Genomic DNA, 17,617 nt, shown 5'->3' with positions numbered 1-17,617 from the left:
ATCGCGAGAGGAAAACCAGATTGATATCCATTGAGACGCAAACAGTAGTTAGATGTTACCGCAAGCCCTAGGTGAGACCGGATCGGCAGAGATCGGCCGATGGTGATCTTGGCAGCACATAGGGTTGCTTCGTTGTTTTCCGGATGCGGGGGGTGACAGCCAGATGGCGAGGAAAGGGGATGCAGATCAGATTCTCCGATGTCTCATTACTCGATCATGTTGTCGATCTCTCTTCGCGGCTTCTCGTGGCGTTTCTGTCGCTTCGTCATTCTAGGTAGTATCCCAGGTGAAAGAGCCAGGGGCTGACATGGACCTCTGTACTTAAGAGGTTGAACAATGTCAATAAGTGCTTTCCATTCTTTTATCTATGAAAAATAAACACGGACGACGCATGACTCAAATGGCAATCGACCCCGATCCTACATATGTGTATACATGGCAGGGTCTTCTCCAATAACCTCAAAAACATCCAACATCTCCAATTCAACATGGCAACTTAATTAGATGTGATTTAGATGTTAGCTCCACCGTTGCAAGGCAAAATTTGACCTGTAAAGAATTAGCAATATTCCAAGGGATAAATTCAACATTCCAGAACTCACCGTTGATCCACTCTCCAGCAGGACTGGCCAAGAATGCCACAATGCGGCCAATGTCCGCAGGCACACCACAGCGCCCAAGGGGACTGCCATTAGCAAGCGCCTTCTCAATCTCCTCAAGGGATGAGTTCTGGTCACAACCAGGCGCATAGCGCCACGAGTTGCTCAACCACATATCACTCTTGACCCCAGCAGGAGCAATCGCATTGACAGTAGCCCTCTTCTTGCCAAAGTCAGCAGCAAAGCAGCGAGTAAAACCCTCCACAGCACTCTTGCTGCCCGCATACAGCGAGTGGCCGGGCACACCCACGCCTGCAGCAATGGACGACATCAGCACCACACGTCCACCGGGCTGGATGTGGTCGAAGGCGTTCTTCGCGACAAAGAATTGCGCCCGTGTGTTGAGGTCGAAGACTTCGTTGAAGTCGTCCAGCGTCGTCTCGGATAATGGAACGAACTTCTCCGTTCCGGCGTTCGACACAACAATGTCCAGCTGTCCGAAGTGCGAGACTACCTGCTGGAACAGGTTTTTGATCGAGTCGACGTTTGTCAAGTCGGCTTGGAAGGCCGCGCCGTGCACTCCCTGCGCTTGGATCTCTTGTACCACTCCGTCAGCGGTCTTCGAGCTGCTGGCGTAGTTGATCGCTACGCTTGCTCCCTTCTTCGCTAGTTCTAGCGCAATGCCGGCTCCGATGCCTCGGCCACCACCGGTCACTAAGGCGACTTTGCCGGCGAGCTCGTGCTGGGCAGCATTGGGGTGTTCGACGACCATTTTGGTGGTTTGATGTTAAGGAGGTGTGGTGTGACGGATTGTAAATGGGTGGGTGTGGAATCGCGCTGGAAGTGGGAATCGTAGCCTAATATTGAATCTGGTACTTTGAATAGTAACACTGGGACCCTGGCTGGAATCAGTCGAATGGCTTGGTTCCATTATCCATCTCCATTACAAAGGCTGCGATTAGTTTCCGAATTTGTCGGTGACATATGACAATGGCAGCCATGGAGGCCCACAGTCAACACCAAGTGCTTAGAACAGAATAGCTGCTTGCGAACAAGGACCCTCAATGGTCTTGGCTTTACCTTGTACCGCATGCGGAAAGCCACGAGGGGTTGTATCCACCGTATGTCACATCAGAAGCTCTCGGTTGCATTGTTGTGTTCCCATGCAAGGGAAACACGCTGGCCAGATCCGGGGAATGTTGGTACCAAGGAAATTTGTTGGGAGTGAACTTTGGATATACTCGCACGGCGCGCCTGCCTCACAGCTATCCTCAAAGGTCGAATTATCTACAGAAGACAAACATTGCTGGATAGCCATGTCTCCTGCCGTGAGGAAGATCCCCGCCGAGCCCAACTTGGACATCAGCTTCCAAGGTTCGTCTCAATCCACCCTCATTCAACTGCTCGTGCTAATATCAACAGACTACCTCATCCTGTCGAAGCTCGTTTTCGACTGGGCGGACAGCTATGATGCCAAGGTACACTTCCCATCCAATCCAACGTCAATTCGACATTAGGACTGACAGTGTCCCAGGACTGGGACCGCTTGCGCAGCATCATTGCCCCAACTCTGACGGTCGACTATACCAAGATCGGGCTGAAAAGATGGGACAACATGTCTGCTGACGATTACATGGCCATGATCACCCACCCCGGGTTCTTGGGGGACAAAACCATCAAGACCCAGCATCTGCTTGGTCAGACATGGTGGGAGAAGATCTCTGATACCGAGGTTATCGGTCACCACCAGCTCCGCGCGGCGCACCAGGTCTACGAGACTGAAGAATTGAAGACAGTCAAGCTGCGTGGTCACTCCCATGCTACAAATGAGCACTATTATCTCAAGATCGATGGTGTCTGGAAATTCGCTGGGTTGAAGCCGAATGTCCGCTTTGATGAGTTGCGTTTCGACGAGGTTTTCAAGGGACTTGACTAGGTGTCATTGCGACATGGGCTTTTGTGGAGAGAAATTGATATATTTGATATAGTTTCAGAATCCATTTTACTTACTTTCCATCTGTGAAATTTGTTGCGTATGGCGTAGCAAGAGTTGGCGGTTATATTTGGCTACCTATTCAATAACACGTGACTATCGGCACTTCCGGTGCTCTTGGCAGCGCCAAGCAGCGGCCTCAGCTGGGCCCCTGTGGCGACTAGTCAGTGGATTTCTGGAAATTCTGGAAAACCTTCTTTCTCCTGAGGAAAACAGTGTGAAAAAGTGCCATGCCTACCGCTGGTGTGCTGCTGAGATCAGTACGCCATGCAGCGCATATCACGATCTTGGATGTTGATCCTCATCCTTACTCTCAATATCCTAGTCTGTGAAGCTGGGTGGGTTAGCAGGTATCAGTGCGGTTCATCGGAGTTAGGTGATCCATTGGATAAGCCATTCCGAATTGACAGCCTCCGTGGTTCACTTGAGAGCTCGCCGATATTGTCATTGTCAATACTGGCGATCCACAACACAACAGAAGTTACATGCAGCGATCTCGACCTACCGTTGCTTGAGAGTTCCTTTCAGTTCCATGTGCTCGGTATCCCAGTTGGGCATATAGAAGGTTTTGACAGCGAGTGCCCTCTACCGATCACCAACACCCTGACACCGTAAGTGTTGCTGATTCATCTGGCAAAGATTATCGACCTTTCATTTCTCATCAGCTAACACGACCCAATAGTCCCGAGGGCACACTTTTCTCAAAATACGAGATTTTGTACTCTATTGGAAATGCTCATCGGCTCCAAACTGTCGTTGCAGAGAGTAGTTTCAGGACACGAGATGGCTTCGAGCTTGATTGTGTGGCAGTTAAGATCACCCCAGAGATCGGCACAGCAGCTTCTGTGGTATTCACATATCTCCCCGCTGTTTCCATATCTCCCCGCTGTTGTGATGGCCCTGGTTAGCATCGCTTCATGGAAGACGCATGCAAATGATGCACTGGGATGGACTTCCTTATTTGAAAGCAGAGCCGCCTGGTCTATTCTGGGCCCAATGTGGGAAATCATTTCCGATATAGCTGGCTATTTACAGTATCTGCAGTTCATCTTTCTGGCTGGGTCGCTTACCTTGAAGTACCCCGGTTTCTATCAACCGATAGTTAGCCAAGCGGCTTGGTCTTCGCTTCTCTATTGGATGGGCCCTATTGATCATGGTTTCACTTACCCCGGAGTGGAAGATGGCATGTATGTCACTAATGGGTCTTACGGACTCGAGTACATGTCTCAAACACTTGGCTTTCCTCAGATGCCGGATATCACGATTGATTCATTTATAAACCTCTCAATTCTCCTCTTTGCTGTCATTGTCATTTCTTTGGTCCTGTGTCTGGTAATGTCACAATTCAGTGGGGATTTCCACCTGAGTTCAGTCTCATGGAACGCGGGTTGTATCATTATCGGCATGGCTCTGTCGTTCTCTAGTCTTCCCCTACTATCCTACATGTCCTACGAGTTAATTCTCATTGGATATCTGCCCAACTACCGCATCTTTATAGTTGGATTGTCCATGGCAGTCCTTGTCTACTCCAATTTTCTCATCACTCGCCATGTTCAACGTCAAAAGAGGCTCAACGATGGCTCATCTGCAGACTTTCCCCAGGACCGCAGAACAACCGAATCTCCAATGCAGCCTTGGCAGTATCTGTCCCAGTATCTGTTGCAGTACCTGCCAGCTGCAATACCACTGTTACAAGGGATTGTAATTGGTGGATTGCAAGACTGGGGCTTGGTGCAAGTCCTACTGTTGATGGGGACTGAGATCACTCTTCTCCTACATATGGGCACGTCACTTCGTGGCAGACTCTTTCTGTCTATATCTGCTTGGTGCCATATTGTCCGCCTTCTGACTGTTTGCCTAAGTATCACTTTCGCATGTTCACCAAATGAAACGACTAAACAATGGGTTGGCTATATAATGCTATGTTTACATGGCATTATGATAATTTTCGGTTTTCTTCCTTTTGCACTTTGGCGGCTGACTCAAACTCCGCGGGGGAGCGCTGGCACTGTCCTGAGGAACAATTCAAGCGCCGCAAGGGTAAGTCATTTCATCACATACAACCATAACGTAGAGAAACTAATTTGCTTGACAGTCTTCATCTTCTGGCCAATCTATGCCTGATCCCGAGAACCGAACTATGGGAATTGTGTTGAACAGGATGGGAGCAAATCGACAGAAAATGGACTTCGCTAGACTATCTGATTCCGGTAGTTCGGTATCCTCAAGGACATCCGGTTTGCCTTTCGATGCCCCTGAAAATCCAGCGAGTTCTTTCCCTTCAGCACCAACCCAGGAAACATACATTACAGATTTCTCTGCCTTCTATAGGCCCCCACGAAATCACCACAAGGCTCCAGCGATTCGATCCTCTGCCCTCAATAACTCGCATGAAGAGCCTGCTGAAAATAGCAGTGATTCTCATCCATCAAACCCATTTCGGGATTCGTTTGACGAGCTTATGGAACTGCCTATCAGACCCAACGTCGACTACTCCATGAGAGAGTCCGATTTATTCTACGGGAAATTGAGCAACGGCTCCGCCTTCTCGCCAGTACCAGTCTCGCAAGAGCTGCCGGAAGAGAGCCAAGAGAGTCGACACACCCTGCGCGAGTGGGCAGCCAGGGCTGTAGAGACATTGAAGCCCCCTAAGAAGAAGAAAAAGGAAAAGGGGTTTCAAGTCATGAGACCACCGCGACCAAATTGAAAGACAAGATTTGACCGTGGCGTCATCGAATCCAATTCCAGCCGTAGTCGACAGCTATAATGTAGCTTTTTCCTGTCCCCAGTAGATTAGATGTATGATCTATGCAGGTTCTGCAAGATTGGCAACACGAATAGCTAAACGCAATAAAGCTCAGTGGATGAAATGGCAGTTCACGTGTCACAAGGATCTGTTCACACAGGCACCTTTGGGTCTCTTGGTAACCCATCACTGAGTTGAGATCCAGCGGTCTCTTACAGCCGAAAAAGGAACCGCCTGCGCCTGACAAAGGTGTCCAACGCTCGTGTGGAACATCTGTGGAAGTTCCGCGTGAGTTTCTTCACTAGTTGATTTGATATTACCCTAATGAACCAGGTTGAAGGACCTCGAGAGATCGAGTCCTGTATACAGGGTGAAACTGCATGCTGGGGATGCACCACCATTTGTCGTCGAAGAGCAGGCTCTGGAACGCTACCCCAGCATAGCAGCATGTATGTCGAGCTACATCGGTTAATGGTAACAACATCATCATCATATTACCCTAATGCACTACACGTAGGCCGTTGGAGGGAGTTTTCTATAGGGGATTACTACAGGGACCCACCCAGCCTAGATCGATCCCACTGCCTGAAATTCTAGTACCGCCTTTCTAATCGGGTAATGCATCTGCTCGAAACCTCACCGCTTTCCTCACCGCCTCGGTGACCGCCTTCGTGTGTTCTCGCCCTAACACTATGGGACGACAGCAGATACCTCCATTTTGTATGCAAACACTTAAAACAACACTTAAAACAAGTCATTTTAGTCTTATATATGTTATAGGACTAGAGCAAAACAAAGGGGGCCCCCGAGGTGCTAGGAACCTTCCAAGCACGCAGGCCCCAGCACCTGGGCCAGCAGCACGTAGGCCAGCACCTAGTAACCGCAGTATTCCCTTAATCCTCTCACGTAGGATCGTTCTGTACACCGAGATCCTTCTTTGTAGGAGGAGGGACGAGGACGTGGGCGTGGACGTGGACGTGGACGTGATATAACTGTCAACTGGGAGTGTTGATGGTGATACCGAGACCGGAGGACGTGGAAGGGGACGTGGAAGGGGCTAAAAACGCGCGCATCGAGGGTGAAAAGGACGAATATCAATATATCAGGCACGTCAATGCTTCAATCAATGAAAATGTACGATTTCTTCTGATCAAAATGCATGTCTTTTTACTATGTAAACTGGAATTCCTATAGTGGTGGCAGAATATATGGCAGAAAACTCTGCACCGGCAGAAATCATGGCAGAATCTAGCGTCGCACCTGATTAGAAAGGCGGTACTGGATTTCAGACAGGGGGTGGTAACTATTATCCTGGGGGGGGTAGCATCAATACCCAAAATAAAATAAAATAAAAAAGTCATCGCCCGGGGGCGATCCGGCAACTTGAGATCCATCGGCACTCAAGCTGAAGATAAGCGGGCCCAAACAAGCGGTGCGCCAATTCGTCGCCAACGACAACCGCTTGGCCAAAAGCCCGCTTATCCATACATTCCTACCGTACAGTTCAATATAACACGCGGAATGGGTATAGTGATGAAGCAAGAAAAAGAAGTTTGCAACATGCCCTCCAACAACAGCAAGCTCTGGCCGTGACACACTGCATTTGACGACTACACTACTTTGTCCTGCTTTGACGTGTTCCTCATTTAGTCTATTTCTATAACACCCAGTACCTCAGCAGCACCATTCCCCATTCGAGTCAGATTCACCACCCGGAAGGTATTGACCATGCAGACTACCGACCAAGTGAGAAGCGTTTCTAGCTAGGGCCTCATGCTGACCAATATCGGGGCAATACGCCGCATGAACGGCGGCTGCACAGTCGTCTACTAGCTTGACTTTGTAATCTTCGGCATAGGGGTTGGAAGGGCTGCAGGCCATCAAGAACCCGGGAATTGCATCTTTCGCGGACATCAACATCCAGATCCAGATATTCCGTTAGGTAGGTTCTGTCAACATGCGTAGATCATGAAGCACATTCATTTTGAAGTATCGGTTTTGGTAGGAAGGAAGCCCTCGTTAATTTTCATATCTCTCACCCATTTAACTACCTAGGTCAAAGACATATTGACCCACAGGCAGGCGTATTCAACAACGAAGCAATTTTTCCAAATCATACTAGGAATCCGCACCCCCGGGACATGGGTCTTTTTCTGCTGATGGATTTGTTGGAGCGTCTATTCCTTCCATATTTGTCTCTTCTTCGGTTGTCGACGAGGAGGCCTCTCCGCAGCCGCGTTGATCGGGAAGTTTTATATGGGAGGTCACAGACGCGAATGGAGACAGGGTTGGCGATTTGACGCTTCTTTGGTAGAATGTAATCCGAAAGGCCGTGTGATGAATCCTGCACTGGTAACGTGATGGTCTTTAAGTATAGTCAGCCTTGAACCCATAACACAGTCTCCGGGAACATACCCGTGTGACGCCCACGGTGCTGGGAGCAATATCCGTTCGATCTCGCCGAATTCACCCCAGCCGGCTGGGACAAAGAACCGGGCTGAAGTCGGGATTGGACCTTTGGAACACTTGGATGCAGAACGGGACGTTGAGCCCTAGGTTGTCTCCTTCGATTGGCGGTCTCTTCTGCTTGGATTTTGCCCAGTATATGAAGATCCCCAGTCTGTAATCTTCATCGAAAGCCGTAGACTTGATCTTATCGGAACAAAATACCTGTGGAGCCATAGTGGATAAAGTGGATCTGACGAGCTGGGGAAATGTGGAGAACGATACTGGCAGTTGTTGATCTGCTAATGCATTTAGCTAATTGGCATGTCCTCATTGCTCCGTGTATGCTTTTGGAAGACCCAAAATTCAAGTTTGGTTAGCGGGAGAAGAATCCAAGGTACAATTAACCTTCTGTATATCAAATTCTAAACCTCCTATATAAAGTCTCAAAAGCAGCATCGTAGGTGATGTGCAGATGTTCGTGGGTGTCAATAGACAGGAAATTCTGAAATAGGCAAGAGCACACCTGGGAAGGAACCCCCTACCCTCTCATGTGTCGCAGCTTCCTTTTTTGTCAAAACTGTCGCCTACCTTCCTGTCCTTAAGCCACTGGAAAACTATAAATACCCCCTCCCCCCAGATTTCTTTCTTCTTTTTCTTTTTCCCTTTCCTTTTTCCCCAGACATCTCTCGCTGTTTCTCAGCCTTCACATGGTCCCCAGTCACCATGACCCATCTACCATAATATCCCTTACTCTCCTTCAACATATACACACATGCTTACTTCTTTATAGGACCTCACCTTCTCTGACATACAACAACCATTCATCATAGTATCCCCTATTCCTTTCTTGTCTGGAGACACACTGACTTATGTCTAGACCTTGGTGGTGGGACCATCCATGTCGACTCTGCACCCTGGGCCTTTACATCTTGAACATCCATTGTGACCTTGATCACATGTCATGACCTTGACTGTTGTCCATTGTGACCTTGGCAATCCACCATGGCCATCCACCACCATGACCTGTCATGACCCATCACGACCAACCACCATGGCCACCCACCACCATGACCTGTCACGACCCATCACGACCAACCACCATGGCCACCCACCACCATGACCTGTCACGACCCATCACGACCAACCACTATGGCCACCCACCATCACCCATCGTGACCCACCATGACCATTCACCACGAACATCCACCGTGACCATCCACTTCAATAAACTACCTCGATCAACCACTTCCAGTCTGTCCGTGGCGGGGTTTGGCTTCAGGACAATCGGCAGGCTGGTCTGGTCAACCATCCACTTCAACAAACCACGTCAATCAACCCAATTCAAGCAACCACTTCCAGTCTGTCCGTGGCGGGCTTTGGCTTCAGGACAATCGGCAGGCTGGTCTGGTCAATCATCCACTTCTACCAATAACCTGTCATGACAGTCCACTGTGCTTCCACTGGGCCCACCATCAGCATAACAACCATCAACCATCTTGGCCTTTTATCTCGGCAACCATTCATTGTCATAAGAAACCACGATAACATACTTCCTTTTCCCCCTTACAATACCATGCATGCTAACTGGTTTCTAGGAACAATCTTGGAGCCCTGATGCGATGGTGGTACTACCCACGGTGATAAGAATTTGCTTTTATCTACTCTTGACCAACAACCTGTCTTGACCACTTCTGTCTCGACCAACAACCTGTCTTGACCACTTCTGTCTCGACCAACAACCTGTCTTGACCAACAACCTGTCTTGACCAACAACCTGTCTTGACCAACAACCTGTCTTGACCAACAACCTGTCTTGACCAACAACCTGTCTTGACCAACAACCTGTCTTGACCAACAACCTGTCTTGACCAACAACCTGTCTTGACCAACAACCTGTCTTGACCAACAACCTGTCTTAACCAACATTTCTTCCGTCTTGACCACCACTATTGAATACCACCATCCAACGTGACCACCATTCATCATGGGTCTTCCAACGATCTTGACGACTATGCATTCTCACCAAAAAAAAAAAAAAAAAAACACGATAACATACTTCCCTTTCCCCTACAATACCATGTATACTGACTGTTTTCTAGGAACAATCTTAGGCGCCCTGATGTGATGGTGGTATTACCCCCGGTGACAATGACTTATTTTATCCACTCTTGGACTTTGCGTCTGCGCCAACCTTCTGTCTTGACCAACCTTCTGTCTTGACCAACCTTTCTATCTTAACCAACCTTGTCTTGACCAACCTTCTGTCTTGACCAACCTTTCTGTCTTGACCACCACAACCATTTACCACCTTTGCTACCACCACCTACCGTGACCACCATCCATCAGGGGCCTTCCAGCAATTGACCACTCTCCACTTGCAACATCCCGTCTATCTTCCAATGTGACGTTGAATCTTCGGTGATTTCCAGGGACACCCTGATGACCACTATGAGCAAATCTACAATAATATCCCTTTCTCCCCCGGATTCATGGACACGCTAACTTGTTTCTAGAGACGACATTGACGGTGGGACAATTCACGGTGACGACAATCCACGGTGATAAATATTTACTCCCGGGCCTTTCCATTTGGACATCCACAATCATCAACATCCACCATGGCCACTGTCTATCATGGTTCATCATCCTTCATGACTGCCGTCAATCGGCCATCCACAATCATCGTCATCGATACATCATGGCCTTCGTCCTTGACTTCCATCACACATGAGCCTGATCATCCACTATGACCACCATTCATCATGAGCTTCGACAAGAATAACCTTCCACTATGCCCACTCAACTACCTTGGCCTTTCATCTTGCCTCTGACCTCGACAACCTTCCACCGTGCCCACCATCAATCGTCCACCACAACAACCATCTCGGCCTCTTATCTGGCCTCTCATCCACAAAACAAAAAGAAGGGAAAACAATCAATCCTCAGTTTTTACAACTGTCTACGGTAGCCACGAACTACCACGACAATGATCAACAAGCACATTGACAACCAACCTTGAACAAATCCTTGACAACAATCCTTGAACAAAAAAGCCTTGACAACCATCTTGACAACCATCTTGACAACCATCTTGACAACCATCTTGACAACCATCTTGACAACCATCTTGACAACCATCTTGACAACCATCTTGACAACCATCTTGACAACCATCTTGACAACCATCTTGACAACCATCTTGACAACCATCTTGACAACCATCTTGACAACCAACCTTGAACAAAATCTTGACAACCAACCTTGACAACCAACCTTGACAACCAACCTGACAATCCAACCTGACAATCCAATCTTGACAATCCAACCTGACAATCCATCCTGACAATCCAATCTTGACAATCCAACCTGACAATCCATCCTGACAATCCAACCTGACAATCCAACCTGACAATCCAATCTTGACAACCATCTTGACAATCCAACCTTGAACACAAATCTTGACAACCATCCTTGAACACAAATCTTGACAACCATCCTTGAACACAAATCTTGACAACCATCTTGACAACCAACCTTGACAACCATCTTGGCAACTATCTTGACAACCAACCTTGACAACCAACCTTGAACAAAATCTTGACAATCCATCTTGACAATCCATCTTGACAATCCATCCTGACAATCCATCCTGACAATCCAACCTGACAATCCATTCTGACAATCCAACCTTGAACACAAATCTTGACAACTATCTTGACAACCAACCTTGACAAACCATCTTGACAACCATCTTGACAACCAACCTTGACAACCAACCTGACAACCATCTTGACAACCATATTGACAACTCATCTTGACAACTTTCTGACAATCACGTTGACAACCATCCATGATTGGTCTTCACATGCTGACCATCCCCAACGGCCGACATCAACTCTGACCACCATCCACTCTGGTCATCTTCCACGATTGGTCTTCACATGTTGTCCATCCACAACGGCCGACATCAACATCTTCCGCGATTGGTCTTCACATCTTGACCATCCACAACGGCCGACATCAACTCTGACCACCATCCACTCTGGTCATCTTCCACGATTGGTCTTCACATGTTGTCCATCCACAACGGCCGACATCAACATCTTCCGCGATTGGTCTTCACATCTTGACCATCCACAACGGCCGACATCAACTCTGACCACCATCCACTCTGGTCATCTTCCACGATTGGTCTTCACATGTTGTCCATCCACAACGGCCGACATCAACATCTTCCGCGATTGGTCTTCACATCTTGACCATCCACAACGGCCGACATCAACTCTGACCACCATCCACTCTGGTCATCTTCCACGATTGGTCTTCACATGTTGTCCATCCACAACGGCCGACATCAACATCTTCCACGATTGGTCTTCACATGTTGTCCATCCACAACGGCCGACATCAACATCTTCCGCGATTGGTCTTCACATCTTGACCATCCACAACGGCCGACATCAACTCTGACCACCATCCACTCTGGTCATCTTCCACGATTGGTCTTCACATCTTGACCATCCACAACGGCCACGATCAATCTGGCCATCTTCCACAATCGGTCTTTTCATCATGACCATGCACTACGGTCGCCATAACCTTCTTTCGCCAGCTATCACGAAGATTTCCATGACTTTCTACCAACTCTTCCTCTCTGTCTTGTCGACATCCAACACTCATGGTGAAACCTGCAATGAACCCAGGCTTGACAAATTTTCTGGCCAAACAAATATCCACCGACTCTCATGATCAAAACCACCAATTCAAGACAGCCGTGTGTAGCTTCCGGATCAAGCACTTTCATCCACTGGTCAACTCACCCTTACGTCCACAATCAGACTCTTCTGGTTTTGTCATATCATTGTCTCTCATATTCTTATCCAACCTCAGCAAGATGGGTTTGTCTCGTTCGTATGTCATTGGGAATTAGCTAGAAAGAGAAATCAATTTGTGTTTTCCGTTCTATTCATTCTTTAGACTCCCTTGTAGACTATCATTCCTTGCTGTGACCATAGACGAAACATGAAGAGGCAAAATCAAAGTGCTCTGGGTCTAGTATTTCGGATGCCGATAGAAGTTTAGTACCCATGTGTTGTCTTCTACGCCTGTGTATTTGCCTATGAGGCGTATTGGTTCGGAGCTGTCATCCTCTTCTAGGTATACCTGGGTATATGCTGGAACAAGGAAAACTACTTGGTGTGTCGACTCTAGTAATTGGTTCCATGACAGCTTTCACCTCTTAGTCTCCAAAGATAACAGGGCTCCATATATGACGAGCCAAAGAAAAGCAATATAGCAAAACATCAGCGGATCAAGGCCTAGCCATTCAATCATCGCAACCTCCACAATCCCCACAATCCTGGTCATACGTCAAATCAATATCCGCAGTCATAGTTTCCATAGTGATCAGAAGACCCCCCAGGATAATAATACCCGTAATCCGCAGTATCTAAGTAGCTCTGACTCATACGGCCTTCATCACTGTAAACTTGGGTTCCCCATGTAGGCGAACATGACCCTGCGTCTTCATCTTGAATAACCTCAGTGTCGATAGTAGACGAAGACGACACAGCCTCGTCTTTGTCACTGTCTCGGTTGGTACGTTCAGTCCCATCGTCAGGCGAAGATATCTCAGCATCTTGATTTGCGTCTTGGTTTGGGTCTTGGCCCTGGTCTTGGCTTTGATCTCGGCCCTGATCACGGTCTTCATCTTCGTTTTGTCCACTATCAGAATCACGAGACCCACTCTCAACCGCAGTCGAAGACGGCACATTCTTGTCAAAAATCATCGAACTCCCAGTTCCCCAGTTCGGTCCACATCCAGATCCCAAACTAGATCCCCAAGCAGAGCCGTACCCCATCCCCGTCCCGTATCCATAGCCCGAGCTAGCTCTATATCCAACACCAGACCCCATTGATGCCAGCGCATCCCTTAATCCCGATTCCGATCTTGACATGGACCCAGATCCAGATCCAGACCCTGATATTTTATTCTTGATCGCATTCTCAAGCTGCTTTAGCGGTTTCGCAATACTAGCTCGCCAATGACTCGAGCTCCCCGTACTCGGTTCGTATACATGAAGGACGAAAGATCGATTGTGTTCGTTGCACCGGAGAATTTCGGATCTATTAACAAGGTCAATATACCAAGCCTGAGGGACGAAAATATGTAAAAGTCAGAGGATGGGTTTATGCAACTCACTCATCGATCCTCACAAAACCCGCTTCCACAATCCCAGCTTCGGAGAATTCTTCGAATCTCCCCTCGTCGACTGCGATGAAGTATCGCACTGACTCTATCGCCCCGTCCACTTGGCGCACGACCTGAATGCACATGCTGGCGTCGGAGGGATCGGTGGTTCCGGTATTGTTGTCTGTTGCCAGGGCCCATTTGGTGAATTCGGTGAAGGTTTGCTCGTGGTCTGGGTTTGGGAGTTTGGTTGGTTTGAGGGTGGTGCAGCAGAATGGTTTTGACATTTTGGCGGTTTTATTTAAATGGGGTTTTGTATAAGAAGGTTGATTGTAGAGGTCGGTATAGGGGGGCTATATTTTAAGGATACGTGTGTTTATCTGGCGTATGGTGAGGTCGTCAGGATGTGATAATTAGACTCTTACTCGATTAGGAAACGGAGCTGTTATTCCCAGGTACGGCGCGTACCAGGTCTAATGGGCGGCTATTGACGGGAAATGTGGTACCATGCCCCTTTGGATATTGTGTCCAAGGTTGGGTTTTCGATATTGGGTGAAACTTCCATAGAATCCATGGTAGGAAGCTCAAGAGACGGGCATCTGTGCTGTATGCGTCACTCATATCTACAAAAAAGAAAGTAACCAAAGAAGCTGTCATTGAATTAATTAGTATTACCAATGCTTGTGGTGTCGATCAGACATAAAAAAACATATAGAAGTGCGATATCATATCACAGATGCTTGTATTACTTCCAATCGTTGAAGTCGCCGAAGAGACCATCATGGCTGGAAAAAATTAGCTGATGAGCACATTTGAGCTTATTTCGACTGTACTCACCCAGAGTCTTGAATGGGGTACTTGTGGTGGCCGTCAATAACATAGCCACTGTGTGTATTCTGGCCCGGCAGCGGGCCCTTGGTCGCCTCCTCGTGAACGGTGTAGTGGTGATGTTGCGGTTTATCGGGATTCTCGACAAAGAAGCTCGTCTCGTCCACGTGGGGGACTGGCCAGTAATCGTTGTTGTAGGCGTCAACGTTAGGCGCAGATGGCTTGGAAGAGGGCTTGGAAGAGGGCTTTGACACCTGTGCTTGGGACGGCTTCTGAGATGGTTGCGCAGCAGCGGAAGATTGGGTACCCTTCGTGTTGGTGTACAGAGCGCCGTGGGTACCGGCCTTAGCCTTAGTGTCAAGACCGGTCATGTCGAGACCGGCGTTGCCAGCGGCATTGCCGCTAACGGGTTGGGGGTAGGCAGCGCAAGCGTCGTAGTGGCTCTTCGGAGGAGGGTGGATGGTCTGCGTGAAGGTCTCGGGGGCCTCGATGATGGTGGCCATTAGACCGGACTCGACGTGCCACTCCACGTGGCAGTGGAGCATCCAGACACCGGGGTTATCGGCGCGGAAGCGGATGACGGTGTGGCCGTTGTTCTGGACCATGATGGTGTCGCGTTTGATTGGGGTTGTGGAGACGTTGCTTGTCAGGCCCTTGTAGAAGCCGCCGTCAACTGGGGTGCGCTGCAGAACCTGGAAGTGGTGTCCGTGCAGGTGCCATGGGTGCAGGTTGTTGTGGTCGTTGTTGATGACTATCTCGACGATTTCGTTGTGCTTCACCACGAAGGGGTTGACTTGGCCATATACTTCGGGGTTGGAAGAGAACTCGGGTCCCACTGTGTTGGCAGTGTACAGAGATGGAACCTTGGGGGAGATATAGGTCTTGCCGTTGACAGTGAAACGTGGAAGACCGTCCACGAGCCCGCCACTGGTATCCAGAATGATCTGGCGGTTCACGGGCTGCAGCAAGGGCTCGTGGTCGGCGGGTACCAAAAGGACATCATCCACAAAGTCAGTGTTGGGGTCGATGCTATGGAAGACAGGAGGCGCGGGCAGAGGCTTCGCCTCGTCGTACACCAACCAGGCCGTGGCGTTGGGGTTGAAGTTTTGCGGGATGGTGCGATTTTGATAGATAAACATCATGTTGACATCCATGGTATCCCAGATAGCAAAGTTCTGGCTAGCGTCAGGCTTAGTATGGATCAAGACACTCATACGCTGACCAGTGGCAACACGCAAGAACTTGTCTCCCGCAGGGTAAGGTTCAGTATAGACACCGTCAACCGCTACGACAGTCATTTCGTGGCCATCGAACACCCAGAAGTGGCCAGGCCAGTTTCCAAGACAGATGATGTGGACCAGGTACGTCTTGTTGGGCAGAACCTTGATCTTGGTGTTGGATGAGTCGTTGATCAGCGCCGAGTCAGGGATCGGCTCATGGCCATGGGGCGCCACACTGGCTGCATCGAGCAGGCCTGGCATCTGCTGGTGGTACCAGTCGCTTAGGGTGAGTGTCAACTCTTCATCAAAGTGGAAAGGAGGGTTAGGATCATGGACGATCAGAGCACCTCGCAGTCCATCGGGGAACTGGCCCATGTTGTGTGAGTGATACCAGTATGCTCCTGCTTGGTCGACCTATACCTGTAATTAGAACATGGTCGTCTCTCTGGCGGGTACTACCTACATCGAAGTGATATTGCATGTACGAGCCGGGGGCAAGTGGACACTGAGTAACTCCAGCAGCGCCATCCATAACACCACTCCCATGCTGGCGCATGCCGTGCCAGTGGATAGCGGTGGACTCGTTTCCAAGACCGTTGTAGACATCAACGATGAGTTGGTCGCCCAGGTTCACGTCGATCTGTGGGCAGGGCCATTGGCCATTGATACCAATGACTGGGCGTTCAAACCCATCCGGGGCGGCATTAACCCAAGTGAGGTTCCAGTTCAGGTAGACGTCCTTAGCTGCGGCGAGGCCAGCCCAGGTGGCCAGCGCGAATAGGCTAAATTTAGCCATTAGGGCAGTATATGAACTAAAAACGATTGACGACCCAAGGCAGAAGGATAGTAAAACCCTCCAAACGAGTGTATACGAGGCTGGATTAACTAAAAAGTAAAAACGAATGTAGAAAAAGAAAAAGAAACACGCGATTGCCGAATTGGCGCAGGTCGGGCGCTACACAGGAGGTTGAAGGGAATAAAACTGGAAGCAGGGCCTCTTTAACTATGTCAACAATGTCAACACACAAAACCAAAGGTGATTCTGTCGATCTAAGGGGCCGGAGTATGCTACTCGGGCCGGGATCCCATTTCCACGCTTGCGAGAGTGACATTGGTCCCTTCATTCAAGAATTTCAAAGGCCGGAACTGGGATATCAAAGCACGCAGTACTCCGTAGGGCTTGAATTGAGCTCAGAAATTGGATTGCCCTTGTTTTGTTGAAGAATGTCCTAAGTGGGCACTGAAGGGTGGAATGTATGTTGTATGTTGTATGTAGATAATTACCCTACTGGGATGCAAGGGGGACATACTCGAGCCATATTTGAGTTGACAGGCTTAGATTGGAGTAAACAGAGTATGCATTTTCAGTTTAGTTCTTTACACTACTACACATTGACATCTTCGAGGCCTAATAGATTAGTTATATAGTTATATAGTTATATAAAGTACTATTTTCTCCCCATTTCCATCACTTTGATCATTTACATAAGAATTTCCCCCTGCAATCCGATAAGACCGATATTCCCAAATGGACCGACGCAGCTGAAATTTCTTCTATCGCCTCTGCTATAGCGGCAAAGGGGAAAAAGAAAA

At 48.7% G+C, this 17,617-nt stretch overlaps 8 protein-coding genes across 8 annotated transcripts; 3 read left to right on the top strand and 5 right to left on the bottom strand.

Annotated features, from left to right (window-relative positions):
- Positions 1–511: 511 nt before the first annotated feature.
- arp2 (hydroxynaphthalene reductase arp2) lies at positions 512–1,371 on the bottom strand (the record flags this gene model as incomplete). Its single annotated transcript, XM_056707578.1, has 2 exons — positions 512–549; positions 603–1,371. 2 exons carry the CDS (start codon positions 1,369–1,371, stop codon positions 512–514), a joined length of 807 nt encoding a protein of 268 aa, XP_056571880.1.
- Positions 1,372–1,915: 544 nt separating this feature from the next.
- arp1 (scytalone dehydratase arp1) lies at positions 1,916–2,535 on the top strand (the record flags this gene model as incomplete). Its single annotated transcript, XM_056707577.1, has 3 exons — positions 1,916–1,973; positions 2,022–2,077; positions 2,134–2,535. The coding sequence occupies 3 exons, from the start codon at positions 1,916–1,918 to the stop codon at positions 2,533–2,535; spliced, it is 516 nt and encodes a 171-aa protein (XP_056571879.1).
- Positions 2,536–4,708: 2,173 nt separating this feature from the next.
- Positions 4,709–5,299, top strand: N7489_001821 (uncharacterized protein; the record flags this gene model as incomplete). Its single annotated transcript, XM_056707576.1, has 1 exon — positions 4,709–5,299. The coding sequence occupies one exon, from the start codon at positions 4,709–4,711 to the stop codon at positions 5,297–5,299; it is 591 nt and encodes a 196-aa protein (XP_056571878.1).
- Positions 5,300–7,804: 2,505 nt separating this feature from the next.
- N7489_001820 (ABC transporter integral membrane type 1) lies at positions 7,805–8,020 on the bottom strand (the record flags this gene model as incomplete). The annotated part of the gene is made up of 1 exon (XM_056707575.1): positions 7,805–8,020. One exon carries the CDS (start codon positions 8,018–8,020, stop codon positions 7,805–7,807), a length of 216 nt encoding a protein of 71 aa, XP_056571877.1.
- An 833-nt stretch (positions 8,021–8,853) lies between these two features.
- N7489_001819 (uncharacterized protein) lies at positions 8,854–9,228 on the top strand (the record flags this gene model as incomplete). Its single annotated transcript, XM_056707574.1, has 1 exon — positions 8,854–9,228. One exon carries the CDS (start codon positions 8,854–8,856, stop codon positions 9,226–9,228), a length of 375 nt encoding a protein of 124 aa, XP_056571876.1.
- Positions 9,229–10,418: 1,190 nt separating this feature from the next.
- N7489_001818 (uncharacterized protein) lies at positions 10,419–11,008 on the bottom strand (the record flags this gene model as incomplete). The annotated part of the gene is made up of 2 exons (XM_056707573.1): positions 10,419–10,519; positions 10,801–11,008. The coding sequence occupies 2 exons, from the start codon at positions 11,006–11,008 to the stop codon at positions 10,419–10,421; spliced, it is 309 nt and encodes a 102-aa protein (XP_056571875.1).
- Positions 11,009–13,161: 2,153 nt separating this feature from the next.
- N7489_001817 (uncharacterized protein) lies at positions 13,162–14,263 on the bottom strand (the record flags this gene model as incomplete). The annotated part of the gene is made up of 2 exons (XM_056707572.1): positions 13,162–13,912; positions 13,989–14,263. 2 exons carry the CDS (start codon positions 14,261–14,263, stop codon positions 13,162–13,164), a joined length of 1,026 nt encoding a protein of 341 aa, XP_056571874.1.
- A 458-nt stretch (positions 14,264–14,721) lies between these two features.
- On the bottom strand, positions 14,722–16,820 carry abr1 (multicopper oxidase abr1; the record flags this gene model as incomplete). Its single annotated transcript, XM_056707571.1, has 3 exons — positions 14,722–14,761; positions 14,814–16,438; positions 16,488–16,820. 3 exons carry the CDS (start codon positions 16,818–16,820, stop codon positions 14,722–14,724), a joined length of 1,998 nt encoding a protein of 665 aa, XP_056571873.1.
- Positions 16,821–17,617: the final 797 nt, after the last annotated feature.

This window comes from Penicillium chrysogenum, assembly GCF_028827035.1.
Source record: "Penicillium chrysogenum strain IBT 35668 chromosome Unknown utg000001l_segment0_segment0, whole genome shotgun sequence".
NCBI classification, from domain to species: domain Eukaryota; kingdom Fungi; phylum Ascomycota; class Eurotiomycetes; order Eurotiales; family Aspergillaceae; genus Penicillium; species Penicillium chrysogenum.
This window is presented reverse-complemented; position numbering and strand designations above follow the sequence as displayed.